This window comes from Lepidochelys kempii, chromosome 7 (assembly GCF_965140265.1).
Source record: "Lepidochelys kempii isolate rLepKem1 chromosome 7, rLepKem1.hap2, whole genome shotgun sequence".
Classification (NCBI taxonomy): domain Eukaryota; kingdom Metazoa; phylum Chordata; order Testudines; family Cheloniidae; genus Lepidochelys; species Lepidochelys kempii.
Window position 1 is genome coordinate 114,582,077 of NC_133262.1, and position 23,425 is coordinate 114,605,501.

The window sequence follows — 23,425 nt, forward strand, 5'->3', positions numbered from 1 at the left end:
TTTACCTTTTAACAAACTCTTACCCACCACAGCAGGATAACAAAGAGCATTTCTGAAAACTTTTAACCCAAGTGAACAGACAGTTAAAAAAGAACAACAAATCCTTAGTACTCTGTATCTTAGAAATAGTTCCCATATAATTTACTTTTTATGTATTCTAATGCCTATACATTTTGTTTGCATTTTTCCATTTCTTTGTTGTTGGTTGCTTATGTAAAAAATGGAAAAAATAATAAATGACGTGTGATTTGCTTTCCCCTAAACTTTGAATTATTTTTTATTATCTTGGCTTCCTTGCAAAGAGACAGGCAAATTACTATAATTAAAAGCAAACCTGATACTTGATCCGCTGCTAGGGTTGCCACCTATCCAGGTTTTGCTAGGATCACTTTTTGGAAGTAGCTGTCCTGTAAGATATCTGTGAGGGTGCTTGGTACACACTGCCAAGTGTTTGATTTTATGGATGTCCTGGTTTTTTTATCCTGGATGTCTTGGTTTTTTGTACCTCAGAGGTGGGAACCCTACCTGCTGCTGTGATTGCTAAAATACAGTTCCAAGATAGCTGAGCATTTACACTATGTACCACATGCAAATGTCTCTAGGAGAAAAGAACAAGTACCGATTGGGTTCAATGAACTGTTATGCCAACACCCGCCTGGCTGCAGGTGTTCTCTAGTGACTGAGTTCTAGATTCTCACCAAAAAAAGGTAAAGAAAGACTAATTAGAAGTGAAAAATTCCTGGTGTATTATATGAGAAAAAAAATCTTCCAAAGTATACTTTTATTACTCACACAGGAATTGCCATAACCAGCAAACACCACCTAGTTCAGTAATCCTCTCTCAAACTGATGAAATGCCAAATGCTTCAGACAGAAAGCACATATGATTTTTATCATTGCTACTTACTGTTTAGATTATAATAGCACCTGCAAGCCCCAAACGAGACTGGCCCTCATTGTGCTTGGTACACTAGAAACACAAAGAAAGACAGCCCCTACCTGAGGGAGCTTACAATTGAACTAGACAAGACAGAGGAAGAATGGGTGAAAAGGAAGGATCATTATCTTTATTTGACAGCTAGGGTACTAAGACACAGGGATGGTAAGTGACTTGCCAAAGGACAAAAAGGAAGCCTGAGGCAGAACTGGGAATTGAATACAGATCTCCCAAATTCCCAATCCAATGCCATAATCACAAGACAATACAATGTGGATAAAATATCTTCCTGATACATCCATCCAGAAGCCCATCTACTCACATTGTGTCCATCACCATTGTATCTGGACACAATCAGTTTATGGTTCCAGATAGCAAGAGATCAATCAGCTATTAACTGGAGCAGGAAGCCTGACAATTTTTATCCTAGCTGTTGTGAGGACACAGGAAATACTTGTCACATAAATGTTTAATTTTTTAAAAAAATCTGTAATATTTGGTGGCTTCAAAGCTCACTGTTTAACTGCACACTGCAGTAAAAAAAACATACAAAGGTGCTGCTGAAACCAATGAGGTGTCATTCAGCTCATCATTAGGATTTCAACACTAGGACAAGGTAGGAGCACTCAGACTTCATGAAGTGACTAATTTTACAATTGCTTTGTAAGCAGATGCTGACAACCCTACCCTACTTGCTTTTCTGTAAATAAGGCAATGCTGTGCTGTACTGAAGGGGCTCTTTTCCCAAAGTTCAGTGTTTCAAGTGGCCTGCACAATACATTTTTATAAGTTGCACACCCTGTATGTAGACGTGAGGGGAAACCAAACGAGAGCACATTCTGAGAAACAATTCCTCCTGAAATCCTTACCTGTGATGTATCTTGTCAAACAAATAAAAGGAAACTGCTGGTAATCAAAGGTGGGTGGAAAATAACTCCCGGGAGGATGAAAGAGAACAACAAAAGAGCATCTCTTGTCAGCCTTAAATTCCCCATCTCCCTAAATCTCCAAAGCTGTCATTGTAACTGGTTATTAATCCATGTACACGTATATTCTTCAAATGATTCAGGTCTCACTGAACAAATTGCTCTACCAACCTACCATTCTAGTTCCAGCATGAGAATCACGCAGCAGACTCTGGTTTTGTGCAAATGCATGAAGGAAAAAAACCCACCCCCAACGCCACAATTCCCACCCCCAACCCCCGCTTCCAAAAAGAAAAAGAAAAAAAAAGAAAGAAGGAATTTTTGATGACATTTTAATGTAGAACCTTAGCTGGTGTTTATTGGGGTACATTTATTTCAATAAAGCTATGCAGACTTTGCACTAGCTAAAGATTTGGCTCTTTGTTTTGAAAAATTTTGATACACAGAGACATGGGTGGTGAAAGATTACCTGTCAGGGATGGTCTAGATAATACTTAGTCCTGCCATGAGTGCAGGGGACTGGACTAGATGACCTCTCGAGGTCCCTTCCAATCCTACAATTCTATGATTTCAGTCCATGGTTCTCATAACCTGATGCTCTATAGCCCTGGGAGAAACAGGAAATATGAAAAAGTTCTCTATACTTGTAAGTCTTTTTTCATGTGAATTTCAGTTTGCAAAACGGAGAAAGCTCATGTAAAATTTGAGTGTATAGTCTATTTAACTGAGGATGTCATAACTGCTGATGAGCTGAAGAGCAAAACACAGATTGATGATGTTTTTTCTCAATTTAATTAAAATGAGAGCTCTCAAATTGTTATAGGTTTTTGCTTTGATTCTTACTGAAGGCAAAATTAACTGCTTTATAGAAATACTGTAGCAATATTACAGAGACCCAATCAGCTCAGCTAACTCCATCTCAAGAAAAACGTACGGTGTAAGTTAAGGGTCTTTTATTGTTTTTACCCTTTGCACCTTTGAGGAATGAATAAATAATTATTTGTTCCAAAGATGCTATTTATACATCAGAGCAAATGTATAGTGTCACAGGCTCCCAAAGGGAAAAGCTTACAGGTGCCAAAATTGAATTGTGTCTGTGTTGTTAACATGGTTGAGAAACAGGAGGCTGCAGCCTGGAGATCCTGTCTAAGATGGTGGAAGCATATTAACTCCATATAGAGTTAATTGCATGAAGTCAGGCCTGTCACCTAAGGGGTGCACTTGAGGGGGTCTGAGCCTGGATGCTGTTACAGTAACTTAAGAGTTCTTAAATAGATACTTATTTATATACTAGAAAATTCTTTCCAACTGAGGTCTGGTCAACACTAAAGTGTAAGATGCCTTAGGTCGACCTAATTAGGTCAGTGTACACACTACAGCCTTGCTCCTGCAGATGTAAGTGCCCTGCTATACTGATGTAATAACTTTCACCACCCCTAGAGGCTTCCCCTGGAGCCATGAAATTGACAAAAAAATAGCTGGCCTGCTGCCCGGTCTCCACTCCAAGCCAGGCTGCCACTCAGGCTCCTAGCTCAGGCTGCCACTTCGGCGCTCTGCTCGGCTGGCTCCCGGGATCCCGGCTTGTAGCCAGGCTGCCATCCAGGCTCCTGGCTCCAATTCGGGCTGCCACCCGGGCTTTCAGCTCCACATTGGGAGCATGGCAGCTGACCAGACTCTGGGTGCGGATGTCCCCACCGGAAGCCTGGCTGACCCATAGCTCTCGGCTTCCCGCTCCCTGCCAGGAATGGGACAACTGCACTGGGCTTCTCAGCTCCCTTCTGGGAACGTGGCAGCCAACCAGACACTGGGCACAGATCTCCCCACTGGGAACCCAGCTGACCCCCACCCCCCTCCGGGCTCTCCTCTCCCCACACAGTCAACTTAAGTTTATAGTGTAGACATGCCCTGAGAAGGGGAATACGAAATGTAAAAGAAATAGAGAAGAGCAGTGGGCAAAAGGTAAAGTAACCCAAGGACAAACAGTTCTATACAATTCAATAATAGTTGTACTGGTATCCAAATTCTTACAGCCACTGCCCATGGATGCTTCACTTTAGCCAAGTGCACTAAAAATACAACAAGGGATGCTAACAAAGCAAGCTCTACTCTGCCATACTATAGAGGCATTCAGTTGGTTTTAAAAATACATTGTGGATGAAATCCTAGCCCCACTGAAGTTAATGGTTAAACTCTCGCTGACTTCAATGGGACCAGAATTTTACCCTTTGTGTTGAATTCTGGCCTCTGGATGCTTAAAAGAAATGATGGCTCCTGTGCTTCTCCAATGCCCACCACACACATATTTTCATATGACACACAATGGACAGAGCAATTATGTGGAGGGAGGCAGAACAAAACATGAATTTTAAAATGCCTTGTTACTATTTGGGGTGACATCTTTGAAATTCCAAGTGATGCTTAAGTGCATGAAAGGTAAGATATTAAAGCATCCTGTGAAGAAATGAGAATTTTTTACAAAGAGATAAAGGCACATAAAAGTATTACAGAATCACACAAAGGAGATGAGAAAAAAGCGTATTTTTGTTTCCAAAGATCACATGGAGAATGCACATATATTTTTCAAATCATCAGCCAAATTTTCTTTTAACTATTAACTTTTCACACTTTTATTGTCATCAAGCTTGCCATGCAGTACCTTGTGATTTCTGCTCAGCAAAATAAAAACCATATCAATTGCTCATACAACTGTGATTCTCTAAGTGATCACTCTCTGGTGATTTTTTTTTAACAAACAAAAACGATGTTAGCCTGCCATCTAGTGGTAATGAAACAAAACAAAAAAGCAGGTTTTGATGGTCACATAAACACCACCCTATACCGGAAACCTACTGACCGCTATTCCTACCTACATGCCTCCAGCTTTCACCCTGACCACACCACGCGATCCATTGTCTACAGCCAAGCTCTGCGATACAACCACATTTGCTCCAACCCCTCAGACAGAGACAAACACCTACAAGATCTCTATCAAGCATTCTTACAACTACAATACCCACCTGCGGAAGCGAAGAAACAGATTGATAGAGCCAGAAGAGTTCCCAGAAGTCACCTACTACAGGACAGGCCTAACAAAGAAAATAACAGAACGCCTCTAGCCGTCACCTTCAGCCCTCAACTAAAACCCCTCCAATGCATTATTAAGGATCTACAACCTATCCTGATGGATGACCCAACACTCTCACAAATCTTGGGAGAGAGGCCAGTCCTTGCCTACAGACAGCCCCCCAACCTGAAGTGAATACTCACCAGCAACCACATACCACACAACAGAACCACTAACCTAGGAACTTATCCTTGCAACAAAGCCTGTTGCCAACTGCGCCCACATATCTATTCAGGGGACACCATCACAGGGCCTAATAACATCAGCCACACTATCAGAGGCTCGTTCACCTGCTCATCTACCAATGTGATATATGCCATCATGTGCCACCAATGCCCCTCTGCCATGTACATTGGTCAAACTAGACAGTCTCTACGTAAAAGAATAAATGGACACAAATCAGATGTCAAGAATTATAACATTCATAAACCAGTCAGAGAACACTTCAATCTCTCTGCTCATGCGATTACAGACATGAAAGTTGTGATATTACAACAGAAAATCTTCAAATCCAGACTCCAGCAAGAGACTGTTGAATTGGAATTCATTTGCAAATTGGATACAATTAACTTAGGCTTGAATAGAGACTGGGAGTGGCAAGGTAACCTATTTCCCCTTGTTTTTTCCTACACACCCCCCACCCCCATTCCTCAGACATTCTTGTTAAACCCTGGATTTGTGCTGGAGAGTATTATCATTGTAAGGAGAGTGATCACTTTAGATAAGCTATTACCAGCAGGAGAGTGGGGTAGGGGGAGAGAAAACCTTTTGTGGTGGTAAACACCCATTTTTTCATGGTTTGTATGTATAAGAACATCTTCTGTATTTTCCACAGTATGCATCCGATGAAGTGAGCTGTAGCTCACGAAAGCTTATGCTCAGATAAATTGGTTAGTCTCTAAGGTGCCACAAGTACTCCTTTTCTTTTTGCAAAAAAGCAGGTGATTTTTAACAAATCAGCTTATTTCCTTGAACCACATTGTTTCCTAAAATGGTAATAAATCTAGAAAGCTTTTCAAAGAGATGAAACATACAGAATTAAATTCCCCCAACTGGAAGAAAAGAAGAGGAAAATTGCCATGTTGCAATTCGATAGCTGACACTGGGCCACTTAGCCATGTGCCTAAGGCAGAGGCCCGCGACTGGATTGATAGCATCACAGATTTGCTGTGGAAAAGCCACACAATGGAAATGATTTCTGGTGAGACTGCAACAATTTATGCTGTGATCTGCGTTGTAAGTTTTACTGCACTGAGAGAAATACACCAGACTGGTGTAGATTTTCAACTACTTCCTTTCTCTGCTCTAGGGCTGCATGGAACTGAATCCCCAAGCTGCAGCCACAGAGGGGCTAACAGGAGCTGCAAAGTTTTCCCCTTCTGCATGGTTCACAATTCACTTTCTATAGTGTCACAATTCTGTTCCCTTCTACATTAGAACAAAGAGGTGCCTTGTTAACAGCACCAAGTTAACCGTTTCCTTTTGTGCCCACGTATGTACTTTAGCAATAATAAACTGAGTGCATAACACATATTTCCTTGAAAGTACTGACCACCTGGTAGGAAAAGTTGATGGCAAGAACAAAGCCAAGAACCATTAAATACAACCAAAATTAACCACCAGGAAATGTCTCAAACTGAGGTGTTACTGGGTTGTAATGTTAGCTTGTAGAGCATGGTCTTGGCAGACAAGACGCTTGGATTCTACGCCCTGCTCTGACTTACTGCATGTGGCCTTTAACTTTGAGACCCTGGCTTTAAGGTACAACAAACGTCCAGAAGTATTTTAAGAGTGATATAGCTTCGATTTGTAGATTCAAGGTATTCCCAAAGAATAGATGCCTGGTACAGTAGCCAGTCAGATTGCTCGAACACACAATGAATGGTCTTCATTAACAAGAGGTAAACTGTAAGCAATTTAGCATAAGGATAGAAATAGACTATTTCCCCTTAGAACAGACAAGCTAGTATACTGTTAAAACAAGTTTAATTCATTTTAAATGAATAAGCCTTTTAAAAAAAAAGTTTTGTTGATTCTGGAAGTGAAATGTTACATCCTCCATTTTATATCTGCAGAAAATGTGAGGTTGTGGTTATAATAATAATAATGCTGTACTCAAAATATTTAGGAAATTGATTATAATACTTAGCCTATTGTGTCTTCCATCAGAGAACCTCAAAGTGCTTTATGCTGATTGAGCCTCACAAAATGCTCATTTTAGAAATAAGGAAATGGAGGCAGAGAAATTAAGGGACTTGCCTAAGCTCACACTGTGTCTGTGGCAAGAAGAAAACTCAGATCATCTGACTCATAGGCTTGTGCTTTAACCCTTTGATCAGACTCTCTGTTCAAGACAGAAAGACAGGCCACTTATTTAGATGACTAAATATGAATTTAAAAACAACACTAAGCAACCATGTTTGAAAAAGAACCATAAATAATTATTATTAATAAAATCTAAAATTAAGCCAACTAGGAATTTCCAAGATTTTCGTCTTTGAAATCATGGGAGTACAGTAAAAGTGAAGAATAAGCATCATGGTCTGTTTCTCCTTCCCATACAATCATGCACTGTCTGGATAGAGAAATACTTTCAATGGACATGGGGTGTATAAATTCATAAGCAGCGCTGACGGAATGTAATTTTCTAAATCCTGATTTAAGATGGCATATTTAACATTTTTCTAGCAGTATCTGTTCACTTTTGGGGCATAGATGGTCTGGGATTCATTCCATTGCATATAGACTGAAATGTAAAAATATAATAAAACTAAACTTACTTTTCAAACAAGGAGAGTCTCAAACTTCTGTCTGGCCTTGCATCCACCATATCACCTCGATCTCCATCCTTCTCTGCGGGCACAGGACTAGATTGATTTTCTTCCATCTATGCACACAGAATAAAACAGAGAACTTGAATATAAGTGTCCTTTGAGGAGTGCTATCATTTTTTTAAAACACTTCTGTAACTAAAAAGCCTAATAAATCCCCCAGTCATAACCCCAAATGTATTTGGGGTTAATCATCAATCTGCTATGTTGCGGGATGTTTCATAGGCTAGGAGTAACCATAGTTTTTTGGATCCAGCATCAATCCAATACTACACGTATTCAACCACCGCTGCTACATTTTTTATTGTAATTATTAAAAAGTGACTCTAAAAATCTGTCCATAAACTGCAGCTAAGATCAAAAATAAAAATACATTTTTAGTGAAAGGTCCTCATACCATGCTTTCAAGATGCTTTGTAATCCAGTCAAAGTGGACCAAAACCAGTATGTTGGAAAGGCAGCTCTAAAAATCTGAAACCAAAATATTTAGGTTATTCCACAGTAGTTATAATCCAATTGGAAGATATCCTGAAAACTCAAAAAGAATGCTTTTGATTTTTCTAGAGACAAGTTGGGTGAGGTAATATCTTTTATTGGACCAGCTTCTGTTGGTGAGAGAAACAAGCTTTCAAACTTACACGGAGCTCTTCTTCAGACTTCAAACTAACTAGTTTCCCAGACCTGAAGAAGAGCTTTGTGCAAGTTCAAAAATTTCTCTCTCTCCCCAAAAGAAGTCAGTGCAATAAGACATATTACCTCCACTCACCTTGGCTCTCTAATATTCTGGAACCAGCATGACTACAACAACATACACTAATGGAAGATTTCGATTTTTCTCACATACATATATCCAATTGTGTTTGGGGGGAAAGTACAGTGATGTGACTCATGGATGTAGATCAGTCTTAATTTTGAATTTCACTACTTCTGTCTACTTCACACATTAGTTGTTTTATATTTTCCTAAGATTCGTGTGTTTTTAAAAAAGTAAAGAAAGTTATGCTCAGAAATTAAAAAGCATATTACTCTTCTAAGATTTCATAGCAGCCCCCTCGGTAAATTATTTCACTTGGGACAAATTCTGCTTTCAATCACTCCAATATAAATTCAGAGCAACTTCACAAAGTCAGTGGAGTTGTTTCAGAATTACGCCAGTGTAACTGAAAGCAATCATTTCCCCTGTATAAGAAAAAACATACTATTTACCAGGTGAAAAGTTTTTTTTTAAAATCACAGTATTTAGTGGAGAGCAGAACAGTTGATGCTTGTCCCATTCCTGCAAACAATTATTCATTAAAGTAGCCCTTACTCATACATGTCCTATTGAACTCATCAAGTGACAGATTAGAAACGTGGACTGTCAGATTAGATACCAGTGGAACATAGGACTATGCAAACAGATATTAGATAGGTTGTGTGGACATTGATCTGAATACTGTGTACCAACCCCAGTGCAGGTTGAAAGTAAAAGGGAAAGTGGTTTTCAGCCCCCGCAGAATATGAATACTCACAGTTCATAAAGCACTAGGGCTAAGTCTGATGATGTTTAATATGTTTCTCGGTGATCTGGAAAAGGATATGAACTTTGAAGGTGGCGGAATTTGCAAATTATTGCAAAAGGGGAAAAGATTATTTAGGGAAGACAAGGAATTTCAAAGGGACCTAATACAGATAGGTGAATGAATGCATGAAAGAAAATGAGCATTAATAAATGCAAAATAATGCACAAATGGAATAATTTGTACTACCTATGGGAATTGCGGGATTCTAAATGAACTGTTAGCCTCTTGGGTGTGATTTTTTTTTTTTTTTTAACAAAAATAGTTACATCAGTGTGGAGGCAGTTATATCAGTATAAAGTTATCTTATAGCAATATAGCTTATTCCCTTTCCTGTACAGGAATAGACAGGAATAAAGCACCTTTATACCAACAGAACTGCATCCACACGGGACGGAAATGGAGTGTTGTTTCACTTTAACTACACCAGTATAGTCCACCTTTCTGGTGTAGACAAGGCCTAAGGCTGGGGGGCAGAAAGGGAAGAACCTCTGGGGCTCAAGGAAGAGGAAAAGAAAGGGATAAAACATTGAAGATTGGAGGAAGACTCAGGCACTGGAAGCGGAGGGTCAGATGCTAGGGGGAAGCAGGGGGTTAGAAAGTGTGGCCAGAAAGGGGGGGGCGGAGGAGGGTTAAGCTCTGGGGTGCGTAGGAAGGACGACAGGATCAGGCTCTGGGGCCAGAAAGAAAAAGGAGCTTAGAGGGGATGAGTTGCTAGTGGTCAGTGAGGAAGGAGGAGGACGGGGTCAGATTCTTGGGGACAAGGAAAAAGGATAGACATTGGAAGGTGGGGTCCAGGAGCTGGGGTGGCGGAAGGAGGGTTAGAGGTAGCGTTGCCATCTCTGAAGTACAAAGTACAGGATGATTCTGAGCCCATAAGACAGGACATCCGGCAGTGTGTACTGAGAGCCCCCTTACAGATTTGCCAGGACAAAAGACGGGGCAACCATGGTTACAGGGTGGGGGGAAGATGATCAGGCATGGAGTGAGAGGTGGAATGAAGGGGTTAGGGTCCGGCACTGGGGGAGGGGGTGGAAGCATGGGGTGGAAAGAGCGGAGTTAGAGCGGAGGTCGGATATGGGAAGGGAGAGGAGAGAATTGGAGTGGGGGTTAGAGGGGTCTGACAGGAGGTAGAACATGGGCTTAAGTCAGTAGGGGCAGACACTGGAGAAGGAAGGGAAAGGATTGGGGAGGGGGGGAAGGACAGAGTTAGAGAGGATTAGGCACAGGGGGGGATAGGGGGATAGAGGGGCTCCAAACCTGCCCCCCATCACCCCTATGGGGAGCCCTGCGCCCCAGGACCACTCCGGCCAGGGCGCTGGGTCGGGGCTGCACCACACGGCTTGGCCCCGCTCGGGCCGGTGAGGTGAGGAGTGGAAGGGGGGGTGTCAGGTGCTGGGGGAGGGGGGAGTCAGGGCGGGAACAGGGGTGGGACGGGGTTTGAAAGGAAGGTGAGGTGAGGGGTGGAAGGGGGGGGGGTCAGGTACTGGGGGGAGGGTCAGGGCTGGAAACAGGGTTGGGAGAGGGTGTGAAGGGCAGGTGAGGTGGGGGGTCAGATACTGGGGGGTCAGGGCTGGGAACAGGGATGGGAGAGGGTTTGAGAGGCGGGTGAGGTGGGGGGGTTCAGGTACTGGGAGAGGGTCAGAGCTGGGAACAGGGGTGGGAGGGGGTTTGAGGAGGGGTCAGGTACTGGGAGAGGGTCAGGGGTGGGAACACGGGTGGGAGGAGGTTTGAGGGGGGGGTCAGGTACCGGGGGGAGTGTCAGGGGTGGGAGGGGGTTTGAGGGGGGGTTCAGGTACCGGGCGGAGGGTCAGGGCTGGGAACAGGAGTGGGAGGGGGTTTGAGGGGGGGTGTCAGGTACCGGGGGGAGGGTCAGGGCTGGGAACAGGAGTGGGAGGGGGTTTGAGGGGGGGGTCAGGTACTGGGGAGGGTCAGGGGTGGGAACACGGGTGGGAGGAGGTTTGAGGGGGGGGTCAGGTACCGGGGGGAGGGTCAGGGCTGGGAACAGGAGTGGGAGGGGGTTTGAGGGGGGGGTCAGGTACCGGGGGGAGTGTCAGGGGTGGGAGGGGGTTTGAGGAGGAGTCAGGTACTGGGGGAGGGTCAGGGTGGGAACACGGGTGGGAGGAGGTTTGGGGGGAGGGGTCAGGTACCGGGGGGGAGGGGTCAGGGCTGGGAACAGGAGTGGGAGGGGGTTTGAGGGGGGGGTCAGATACCGGGGGGAGTGTCAAGGGTGGGAAGGGGTTTGAGGGGGGGGTCAGGTACCGGGGGGAGTGTCAGGGGTGGGAGGGGGTTTGAGGGGGGGGGTCAGGTACCAGGGGGAGTGTCAGGAGTGGGAGGGGATTTGAGGGGGGGGTCAGGTACCGGGGGGAGTGTCAGGGGTGGGAGAGGGTTTGAGGGGGGGTTCAGGTACCGGGGGGAGGGTCAGGGCTGGGAACAGGAGTGGGAGGGGGTTTGAGGGGGGGGTGTCAGGTACCGGGGGGAGGGACAGGGCTGGGAACAGGAGTGGGAGGGGGTTTGAGGGGGGGTGTCAGGTACCGGGGGGAGGGTCAGGGCTGGGAACAGGAGTGGGAGGGGGTTTGAGGGGGGGGTCAGGTACCGGGGGGAGGGTCAGGGGTGGGAGGGGGTTTGAGGGGGGGGTCAGGTACCGGGGGGAGGATCAGGGCTGGGAACAGGAGTGGGAGAGGGTTTGAGGGGGGGGGTCAGGTACCGGGGGGAGTGTCAGGGGTGGGAAGGGGTTTAAGGGGGGGGTCAGGTACCGGGGGGAGGGTCAGGGCTGGGAACAGGAGTGGGAGGGGGTTTGAGGGGGGGGTCAGATACTGGGGGGAGGGTCAGGGCTGGGAACAGGAGTGGGAGGGGGTTTGAGGGGGGGGTGTCAGGTACCGGGGGGAGGGTCAGGGCTGGGAACAGGAGTGGGAGGGGGTTTGAGGGGGGGGGGTCAGGTACCGGGGGGAGTGTCAGGGGTGGGAGGGGGTTTGAGGGGGGGTCAGGTACCGGGGGGAGGATCAGGGCTGGGAACAGGAGTGGGAGGGGGTTTGAGGGGGGGTCAGGTACCGGGGGGAATGTCAGGGGTGGGAAGGGGTTTGAGGGGGGGGGGTCAGGTACCGGGGGGAGGGTCAGGGCTGGGAACAGGAGTGGGAGGGGGTTTGAGGGGGGGGTCAGGTACCGGGGGGAGGGTCAGGGCTGGGAACAGGAGTGGGAGGGGGTTTGAGGGGGGGGGTCAGGTACCGGGGGGAGGGTCAGGGCTGGGAACAGGAGTGGGAGGGGGTTTGAGGGGGGGGTCAGGTACCGGGGGGAGGGTCAGGGCTGGGAACAGGAGTGGGAGGGGGTTTGAGGGGGGGGTCAGGTACCGGGGGGAGGATCAGGGCTGGGAACAGGAGTGGGAGGGGGTTTGAGGGGGGGGTCAGGTACCGGGGGGAGTGTCAGGGGTGGGAGGGGGTTTGAGGGGGGGTGTCAGGTACCGGGGGGAGGGTCAGGGCTGGGAACAGGAGTGGGAGGGGGTTTGAGGGGGGGGTGTCAGGTCCCGGGGGGAGGGTCAGGGCTGGGAACAGGAGTGGGAGGGGGTTTGAGGGGGGGGTGTCAGGTCCCGGGGGGAGGGTCAGGGCTGGGAACAGGTGTGGGAGGGGGTTTGAGGGGGGGGTCAGGTACCGGGGGGAGTGTCAGGGGTGGGAGGGGGTTTGAGGGGGGGGTCAGGTACCGGGGGGAGTGTCAGGGGTGGGAGGGGGTTTGAGGGGGGGGGTCAGGTACCGGGGGGAGGGTCAGGGCTGGGAACAGGAGTGGGAGGGGGTTTGAGGGGGGGGTGTCAGGTCCCGGGGGGAGGGTCAGGGCTGGGAACAGGAGTGGGAGGGGGTTTGAGCGGGGGGGTCAGGTACCGGGGGGAGTGTCAGGGGTGGGAGGGGGTTTGAGGGGAGTGTCAGGTACCGGGGGGAGGGTCAGGGCTGGGAACAGGAGTGGGAGGGGGTTTGAGGGGGGGGTCAGGTACCGGGGGGAGTGTCTGGGGTGGGAGGGGGTTTGAGGGGGGGTCAGGTACCGGGGGGAGTGTCAGGGGTGGGAGGGGGTTTGAGGGGGGGGTCAGGTACCGGGGGGAGGGTCAGGGCTGGGAACAGGAGTGGGAGGGGGTTTGAGGGGGGGGTGTCAGGTCCCGGGGGGAGGGTCAGGGCTGGGAACAGGAGTGGGAGGGGGTTTGAGGGGGGGGTCAGGTACCGGGGGGAGTGTCAGGGGTGGGAGGGGGTTTGAGGGGGGGGTCAGGTACCGGGGGGAGGGTCAGGGCTGGGAACAGGAGTGGGAGGGGGTTTGAGGGGGGGGTCAGGTACCGGGGGGAGTGTCAGGGGTGGGAGGGGGTTTGAGGGGGGGTCAGGTACCGGGGGGAGTGTCAGGGGTGGGAGGGGGTTTGAGGGGGGGGGTGTCAGGTACCGGGGGGAGGGTCAGGGCTGGGAACAGGAGTGGGAGGGGGTTTGAGGGGGGGGTCAGGTACCGGGGGGAGTGTCAGGGGTGGGAGGGGGTTTGAGGGGGGGTCAGGTACCGGGGGGAGTGTCAGGGGTGGGAGGGGGTTTGAGGGGGGGGGTGTCAGGTACCGGGGGGAGGGTCAGGGCTGGGAACAGGAGTGGGAGGGGGTTTGAGGGGGGGGTCAGGTACCGGGGGGAGTGTCAGGGGTGGGAGGGGGTTTGAGGGGGGGTCAGGTACCGGGGGGAGTGTCAGGGGTGGGAGGGGGTTTGAGGGGGGGGGGTCAGGTACCGGGGGGAGGGTCAGGGCTGGGAACAGGAGTGGGAGGGGGTTTGAGGGGGGGGTCAGGTACCGGGGGGAGTGTCAGGGGTGGGAGGGGGTTTGAGGGGGGGTCAGGTACCGGGGGGAGTGTCAGGGGTGGGAGGGGGTTTGAGGGGGGGGTCAGGTACCGGGGGGAGGGTCAGGGCTGGGAACAGGAGTGGGAGGGGGTTTGAGGGGGGGGGTCAGGTACCGGGGGGAGGATCAGGGCTGGGAACAGGAGTGGGAGGGGGTTTGGGGTGGGTCAGGTACCGGGGGGAGTGTCAGGGGTGGGAGGAGGTTTGAGGGGGGGGGTCAGGTACCGGGGGGAGGGTCAGGGCTGGGAACAGGAGTGGGAGGGGGTTTGAGGGGGGTGTCAGGTACCGGGGGGAGTGTCAGGGGTGGGAGGGGGTTTGAGGGGGGGTCAGGTACCGGGGGGAGTGTCAGGAGTGGGAGGGGGTTTGAGGGGGGGTCAGGTACCGGGGGGAGTGTCAGGGGTGGGAGGGGGTTTGAGGGGGGGTCAGGTACCGGGGGGAGGGTCAGGGCTGGGAACAGGAGTGGGAGGGGGTTTGAGGGGGGGGGTCAGGTACCGGGGGGAGTGTCAGGGGTGGGAGGGGCTTTGGGGGGGGGGGGTCAGGTACCGGGGGGAGGGTCAGGGCTGGGAACAGGAGTGGGAGGGGGTTTGAGGGGGGGGTCAGGTACCGGGGGGAGTGTCAGGGGTGGGAGGGGGTTTGAGGGGGGGGTCAGGTACCGGGGGGAGTGTCAGGGGTGGGAGGGGGTTTGAGGGGGGGGTCAGGTACCGGGGGGAGTGTCAGGGGTGGGAGGGGGTTTGAGGGGGGGTCAGGTACCGGGGGGAGTGTCAGGGGTGGGAGGGGGTTTGAGGGGGGGTCAGGTACCGGGGGGAGGGTCAGGGCTGGGAACAGGAGTGGGAGGGGGTTTGGGGGGGGGGGTCAGGTACCGGGGGGAGGATCAGGGCTGGGAACAGGAGTGGGAGGGGGTTTGGGGGGGGGGTCAGGTACCGGGGGGAGTGTCAGGGGTGGGAGGGGGTTTGGGGGGGGTCAGGTACCGGGGGGAGGGTCAGGGCTGGGAACAGGAGTGGGAGGGGGTTTGAGGGGGGGGTGTCAGGTACCGGGGGGAGTGTCAGGGGTGGGAGGGGGTTTGAGGGGGGGGTGTCAGGTACCGGGGGGAGGGTCAGGGCTGGGAACAGGAGTGGGAGGAGGTTTGAGGGGGGGGGTCAGGTACCGGGGGGAGGGTCAGGGCTGGGAACAGGAGTGGGAGGGGGTTTGAGGGGGGTGTCAGGTACCGGGGGGAGTGTCAGGGGTGGGAGGGGGTTTGAGGGGGGGTCAGGTACCGGGGGGAGTGTCAGGAGTGGGAGGGGGTTTGAGGGGGGGGTCAGGTACCGGGGGGAGGGTCAGGGCTGGGAACAGGAGTGGGAGGGGGTTTGAGGGGGGGGGTCAGGTACCGGGGGGAGTGTCAGGGGTGGGAGGGGGTTTGAGGGGGGGTCAGGTACCGGGGGGAGGGTCAGGGCTGGGAACAGGAGTGGGAGGGGGTTTGAGGGGGGGGGTCAGGTACCGGGGGGAGTGTCAGGGGTGGGAGGGGCTTTGGGGGGGGGGGGTCAGGTACCGGGGGGAGGGTCAGGGCTGGGAACAGGAGTGGGAGGGGGTTTGAGGGGGGGGTCAGGTACCGGGGGGAGTGTCAGGGGTGGGAGGGGGTTTGAGGGGGGGGTCAGGTACCGGGGGGAGTGTCAGGGGTGGGAGGGGGTTTGAGGGGGGGGTCAGGTACCGGGGGGAGTGTCAGGGGTGGGAGGGGGTTTGAGGGGGGGTCAGGTACCGGGGGGAGTGTCAGGGGTGGGAGGGGGTTTGAGGGGGGGTCAGGTACCGGGGGGAGGGTCAGGGCTGGGAACAGGAGTGGGAGGGGGTTTGGGGGGGGGGGTCAGGTACCGGGGGGAGGATCAGGGCTGGGAACAGGAGTGGGAGGGGGTTTGGGGGGGGGGTCAGGTACCGGGGGGAGTGTCAGGGGTGGGAGGGGGTTTGGGGGGGTCAGGTACCGGGGGGAGGGTCAGGGCTGGGAACAGGAGTGGGAGGGGGTTTGAGGGGGGGGTGTCAGGTACCGGGGGGAGTGTCAGGGGTGGGAGGGGGTTTGAGGGGGGGGTGTCAGGTACCGGGGGGAGGGTCAGGGCTGGGAACAGGAGTGGGAGGAGGTTTGAGGGGGGGGGTCAGGTACCGGGGGGAGGGTCAGGGCTGGGAACAGGAGTGGGAGGGGGTTTGAGGGGGGTGTCAGGTACCGGGGGGAGTGTCAGGGGTGGGAGGGGGTTTGAGGGGGGGTCAGGTACCGGGGGGAGTGTCAGGAGTGGGAGGGGGTTTGAGGGGGGGGTCAGGTACCGGGGGGAGGGTCAGGGCTGGGAACAGGAGTGGGAGGGGGTTTGAGGGGGGGGGTCAGGTACCGGGGGGAGTGTCAGGGGTGGGAGGGGGTTTGAGGGGGGGGGTGTCAGGTACCGGGGGGAGGGTCAGGGCTGGGAACAGGAGTGGGAGGGGGTTTGAGGGGGGGGTCAGGTACCGGGGGGAGTGTCAGGGGTGGGAGGGGGTTTGAGGGGGGGTCAGGTACCGGGGGGAGTGTCAGGGGTGGGAGGGGGTTTGAGGGGGGGGGTCAGGTACCGGGGGGAGGGTCAGGGCTGGGAACAGGAGTGGGAGGGGGTTTGAGGGGGGGGGTCAGGTACCGGGGGGAGGATCAGGGCTGGGAGGGCCGGGTCGGACCCGCCCCGGGGGAGGGGGGGATCAGACGCGGACAGGTGGGGCGGTCGCCTCGCCAGGGCCCACTGACCTTGCGCCGTCCCCCTCTCCGTCCGCAGCAGGGCCAGTGCCAGGGCCTGCTCCCGCTCCCGTCAGCGCGGCGGTCTCTGACCGCGCGGGCAAAGCGAAAGGAAAAGCGGCAGGACCCGCGGGCCGCGCCCAGCGTCCCCGCCCTGTGCCCGGGCGGGCACCTGCGGCGGCTCTTCCGGCTCGGAGGGGGCAGATACGAGCCCCACCCTCCGCCGCTTGAGGGGCACGGGGTGGGGACCGAGCTGCTGACGGCCCCCCTAGCGCAAGAGGGGGCGAGGCGAAGCTCCCCAAGCCTGCCCCCCATCAGCCCTGTGGGGAGCCCTGCGCCCCACAGCCACTCCTCAGGGCCCGAATTCGGTGGGGAAATTTGCACCTTCTCGCTGTTTGGCAGCATGGGAGCCCTGAAAAGGGAATTTTCTCAAATCTCTTTGCCCTCTTGCCAACCCCCAGCCTTCAAAATCCTGTGTCCGGCGGCTGCCCAAAATCCTGAGCTTGGCATAACAAACAGGAGGGCTTAGGGGGAGGCGGGTTGAAAAAACCCCACCCGTAGGACTTTGGAGTTTCTTTTTCATTCCCTTCTGGTTTCTGAACAATTAGGGTGTGAACACAGTATTGCCAAGTCCAAACGCTCAGCGATCAGGAATCTGGCCCTAAAAGTCCTGAGATTGGTTTACAAATCATGAGGTGTCTTTAAAATAATAAATTGGCAGGGCAGGGCGTTATTTCTCTTCTAGCTTTTGATCCAGCTGTGTTTGCTTCATATGTTCAGGTGTTTCTCTGCAACCCTGAGAGTTAGAAACCTATTTCTTTTTTAAATGAAGGCTGAGAGTCTCATGGTTCAGGTAGCTGGGCCTTTAACAAAAATTAAGCATTTTGTAACTGACTAAACTAACTCCCTATGACTACTGAGATCTTAACAGGGCACTTCACCTTAAATGGTCCCTTGATACCTGTTTCAACTACTTATGCTAAACAATCTGTTCCACCTTGTGACAATGTTTCCCGGATTTGAAGAAGAGCTCTGTGTAAACTCAAAAGCTTATCTTTCTCACCAACAGAAGGTTAAATAAAAGAGACTACCTCACTGACCTTGTTTTTCTAAAATTTGTGAGGCCCCCCCCAATAAAATCAACACTGCATTTAGGTTACACTTTTAAGGTTTTCTCCACACCTCTAAGGGCTGGATTATATATATTTTTTAAAGCTGAGCTCATGTATTCATATGACTTCATGAGCTAGGGTTTTAGAAAGACCCCAAATACCACACGACTTGTGATAAAATCACAAAACTTGGTAACACCCTCTTCTAAAAGCAAGGCCATTGTTGCTAGGAAACAGGTTTAGTTTTACTTGGAACAGCTCAATTTTTGTTTCTAATAAGCATGTTTTTTGTTCAAAAACAAATCCTTTTTCACTTGATAAAATTCACATAGCTAAGGAATGGTTTTCTACACTAAAGGACCCACTTCCAGGTGACTACAAAGTTAAATGTGTACCGTGCAGAATAAATTACAGTAGTAAAATAATTTCAAACCCCTGTGACATGCATAGATCTGCAGGTGCACCTCACTTTGCAGGATCAAAGCCTTAAATGGTTAAAAATTGAATATCTAGGTCAAAAATCGTAGATGCGCAGCATAATCTGTAAGCCTGATTTTAACATGCAGGTGTGAAAACTTGGTGGCCTTGCACCAAAACAGAAGGATAATGAAATCAACAAACAGAGAGCAGTACCTCTCTAAGGAACTCCGACAAGAACTGGAAATACCAGACTGGACTCAGTCTTGTTTCATTCTTCCAGTTCTAGGCCACTGTTGAAAAGTAGTTAAAACATTTTATTTTTATTTATTCTTATTCTTATAATGTTTACTTCAACCCCATCCATGGCTTTGGCTTTGGTTTACTTCAAACCCATCCATGGCTTTCACAGTAATTAAAAATACAAAATATGAATATAATCAACACCATTGCTGCAATGGCCATTGTCATCTCCTCTCCTGGATGGAAGAACCTCAAGTGAGTTATTTAATAATATTATTAGATTAGATTTTCTAGCTGTGATGTAACTAGGGCCATTATCTTGGCTGTGGTTGACAGGCCAAGTGTCCCGTTTGTTACATAGCCTGTTAGGTTTGTTAATGCTTGGAATTCTTTGAAATAAAAGGCTTCCCCCAACCCCAGGTGGGGCCTCCCTGTATCTCAACGGCAGAAGCAATAGGACGGGGAGAGGGGCAGAGAATGAGCTTGGTATTGGCTTTGCCTCCCCACAGCACACCAAGTGCAGGTGACTTGGAGCAAGGGTAGGGTGACCAGATGTCCCGTTTTTAAAGGGACAGTCCCATTTTTTGGGACTTTTCTTATATAGGTGGCTATTACCCCCCACCCCCGTCCCGTTTTTTCACAGTTGCTATCTGGTCACCGTAGGTAAGGGGAAGTAATTTGCTCTTGTCTGGGATGTAGCAGATTACACCCCCCAGAAGCAAATGGGGAGCATGGAGGAAATTGTGAATCTCTGAGTTAAATTTTCTTCCCTGAACTCCTTCTGGGGTGTGTGAAAGTAGAATGAATTATATTTAAATTATAATTCATTAAAGAAATGCTGCTTGAAAGGTTTGTTGAAATATAGTTGTCAGGAAGAGAAACATTAAGGAGTGTGAGACAATGGGTCCTCAAACTAATTAACTTAGAGCTCCTACTGAGCTAGGAGATTGGTAAACGTTAGTATGCAAATAAGATATGTATGTATATTTGTCAGTTTCTCTTCCTTTTGTCTGTTATGTTAAATTGGCTTTGGCTTATCTGTATAAATAAGTTAGCTTGAGCTTTTGTATGGGGCTCGCATATCTGGGTGCATTGGCAAAGCGCTTTGCTAATAAACAGAGTGGTCTGACAAATTCTGTGAGTCTTGAATCTGACTTTGACAATTTGGAGGTTCCACCGAGATGGCAACCGTCTTCACTGGGGCCATGTGACTCCTCAGCGTTCTTAGGACAGCCGTGGCAAGCCGGCACCTGGGCATTTGGGCCAAGTGGTCCTCTGCCAGAACGGAAGGGTGCATGACCACAGTGAAGTCTACACCATTGAACCTGTTGGCCCCTGAGGGCCAATTCTACCTTTGTTTCCCTCAAACAGGGTTTGGCTTCTGCCCCTGCCTTAGGGTTGCCTGACTATTCTAAGCCTTTTACCCTTTTCTGCCCTGAACAATCTGGGTGTGCACTTGGAGTTCTCACTCAGATGAACGGAGAAAAGAACCGCCCAGTGGCTTATTTCTCTGCCACTTTAGACCCTGTTGCCCAAGGCTTACCCCCCCCGCCTGTGTGCTGTAGCTGCTGCAGCGCGCCTAGTCGAAATATCTGATTCCCTTGTTCTCCGCTCTCCTCTTACCCTCCTGGTCCCTCCCTCTGTAGAAACTCTCCTGCTACAACGTAACACAGGCCACCTCTCCTCTGCCCGCCTTACCAGGTATGAACTTTTACTACTATCAGCTTCATATATCACCATAAAGCGTTGTTCTCAGTTAAACCCTGCCACCCTCCTTCCTTTGTCTAATGACGGTGATCCCCATGACTGCCTTGCAACTGTCTCTGCTATCACCGTCCCGCGCTCTGACCTTTCTGATGTCCCTCTCCCTAACTCTGACCTTGTTTTATTTACTGATGGTTCCTGTTTTCGAGACGACCAAGGTCGTCTCCTTGCAGGATACATTGTAGTTTCACTCTCTGAAACCCTGGAAGCTGCGCCTTTACCTTCTGTAACCTCAGCACAAGTTGCTGAATTAGTTGCCCTCACCTGTGCCTGCTTTTTGGCGGAGGGACGCTCTGCCACCATTTACACTGACTCCTGCTACGCTTTTGGGGTTGTACATGACTTTGGTACCCTCTGGCAAACTCGGGGTTTCCTTACCTCTGCTGGTACCTCTATTAAAAATGGGCCCTACATCGCTGCCCTCCTGTATGCAGTTTTACTTCCGTCTGACCTAGCTATTGTTAAGTGCCCTGGCCACTCAATGGCAGATACTGATATTGCTAAGGGTAATGCATTTGCTGACGCCTCTGCTAAACATGCTGCTGCCATAGAACCTTCCCCAGATGCATTTCTAGGTTCCCTTTCTGTTTCTATACCGCCGCCGTCCCTCACTGACCTCACCTTGCTCCAAGACTCTGCCCCAGAAACTGAGAAAGAATCCCGGATTGCCCAAGGTTGCTCTCTACATCCCGATTCTCTTTGGCACTCGCCAACTAGCGCCTTTGTACTCTGTCCGTCTCTGGCTGCCCTGCTACACAGTGTTTCACATGTCGGAAAGGAGGGGATGGTCTCTGCTGTAACTAAGACAGGATGGTGGGCCCCCCATTTTAGCTCTTTTGCAGCCCGCCACTGTGCAGCCTGTACCATTTGCCAAAGCCATAATATTGGTAAACCTGTAAAAGTGGCCCAGGGGTTCCGGGGTCTGCCTCAAGCACCGTTCTTGCACTGGCAACTTGATTTTGTACAAATGCCTAAATGTCAACAATATGAATTTATATTGGTTATGGTATGTTTATTCTCTGGTTGGATTGAAGCCTTTCCTTGTCGCAAGGCTGACTCACTGTCTGTTGCCAAATGTTTGTTAAATCATATTATGCCTGCCAAGGGAATTCCTGCTACTCTGTCCAGTGATCGGGGTACACATTTTAGTGGACAACTTGTTCAACACCTGGACCGTATACTGCATATCAAACACCTGTTGCACTGTCTCTACCACCCACAGAGTGCAGGTGCAGTTGAAAAACGAAATGGTGTACTTAAGAATAAGCTTGCTAAAATTTGTGACTCTACAGGATTAAGCTGGCCAGTAGCCTTACCATTAGCCCTTACGGACATGAGATCCACTCCATCCCAAAGGCATAAATTAAGTCCCTTTGAAATTGTTATGGGATGCCCTATGCAAGCTATGACTACCATTACTCCCATTCCAGATTTGAACTTGACTCACAGTGCGCTCCTTCAGTATTGCAAGGGACTAATGCAAGCTGTAAGTCACTTCCATTCACAGGTTCGAGCCGCCTGGCCCACGGAACCCACCTCTGACGCTTGCCACAACCTCCAGTCAGGTGACTGGGTCTATGTATGGCGCCATCATCGAAAGCACGCCTTGGAGCCCCGGTGGAAGTGTCCTCATCAGGTACTGCTTACTACACAGACGGCTGTTAAACTATCTGGCATCGCAGCATGGATACATGCTTCACGGTGTAAGAAGGCACCATCCCCAGAGAACCAATCATCACCTCAGGACAACGCAGAGTCAATTTTGACTCCAGAAGAAGACGTAGAGGAACAGTCTGCAATACCTTACAATCTATGCTCTTGTAAGGGTTGCCAGAAGCAGACGACGAACAACAACAACAAAAAAAAGCAGTAGCGACCCTAGCGCCTACTGCTTGGTGGGCATAAAACCGTGACTGCGGTTCCCTCAGTTGAGGTTGTCAGAACCAGAAGAGCCTTGCCTCCAACATGCGCCTCTGCCTGTTCCTCGGCTGCTGGTATCTTACGGTCTGGGGAGACCACGATGACAATTCTTTTATCCAGCAGCAGGTGTGGATAGCTCAGACCCTTAATATTTCTAATTGCTGGGTCTGCAGCCACATCCCAGCCCACTCTCAAACTGGTGTTCCTGTCCTGGCTATCCCACTCAAGTCCCCAGACCTCACTGGAGGGCCTCGTCCATTTAACAAAATATGGAACAGCAATGACACTTGGGAAGCGGTGGGAATAAATGCATAAGTGTGGTGGAGGGAAAAGGTCATTGGTGTTGGGTGTGTAATGGGACAGGGCTGGATCTGGGGAAAAGCCATTGCCTTCACCATATTGTGGCCAATGGTGTATGGGATTATTCAAACAAAACTAAAAAGTGGCAGGCCGGGTATGGAGATATGAATTTTCTCTCAACCTGGGATAAAACAGAGAAATCAATCTCATGTTCCCCCTACAGTAACCTTAGTGAAAACAATACAGTCTTTCAATGTCATGCAAATAACACCACTCCTGGTAAGGAGAATTACCCCGTACTCTTTGGGAGATACTACTCCTCCTTTGCAAACACCTATATGACAAATGGGTACAACCAACCCTTCCCGGCCTTAATAGGCCATCACTGGGTGTGTGGGACCAGAGCTTATACCGCACTACCAGCTAATTGGTCAGGAATCTGTTATCCCGCCCGACTCTGCCCACAATTCCGAGTGCTAGGAACCTTCCCTTGAGAATGCCTCCGCAATTTCAGGCGAAAAAGAAGGGACTTAACAGATGCCCAATGGTATGTAAATAACATAAGCCCTTTAACCTGGGAAGAGGCCATTGGCGGTTTCTTAATACCATTAGGGGGAGTAATACACCATGCAAAAGGGCTCCTAAGGTTACAAGCAGTAGTTGAAATAATGGCAAATGAAACCGGAGAAAGTTTAAGAGCCCTGGCCAAAGAAACAGGGGCAATCCAACAGATGGCCCTCCAAAATC

The 23,425-nt window shown here is 50.5% G+C and overlaps 1 protein-coding gene across 4 annotated transcripts in view; it reads right to left on the reverse strand.

Annotated features, from left to right (window-relative positions):
- Positions 1-17,135, reverse strand: part of CASP7 (caspase 7) — a 38,638-nt gene extending 21,503 nt beyond the window's left edge. The window contains exons 1-4 of one of the 4 annotated variants that reach the window (XM_073354330.1): positions 16,935-17,115; positions 9,330-9,384; positions 8,216-8,289; positions 7,768-7,874 (exon numbers count right to left, since the gene is read on the reverse strand). In XM_073354330.1, the coding sequence (XP_073210431.1) occupies positions 7,768-7,874; positions 8,216-8,218 (110 nt within the window). In that variant the 5' untranslated portion in view covers positions 8,219-8,289; positions 9,330-9,384; positions 16,935-17,115. Of the gene's footprint in view, positions 1-7,767; positions 7,875-8,215; positions 8,290-9,329; positions 9,385-16,934 lie in introns of all 4 variants that reach the window. The other 3 variants (XM_073354332.1, XM_073354329.1, XM_073354331.1) reach the window with 3 other exon arrangements.
- Positions 17,136-23,425: the final 6,290 nt, after the last annotated feature.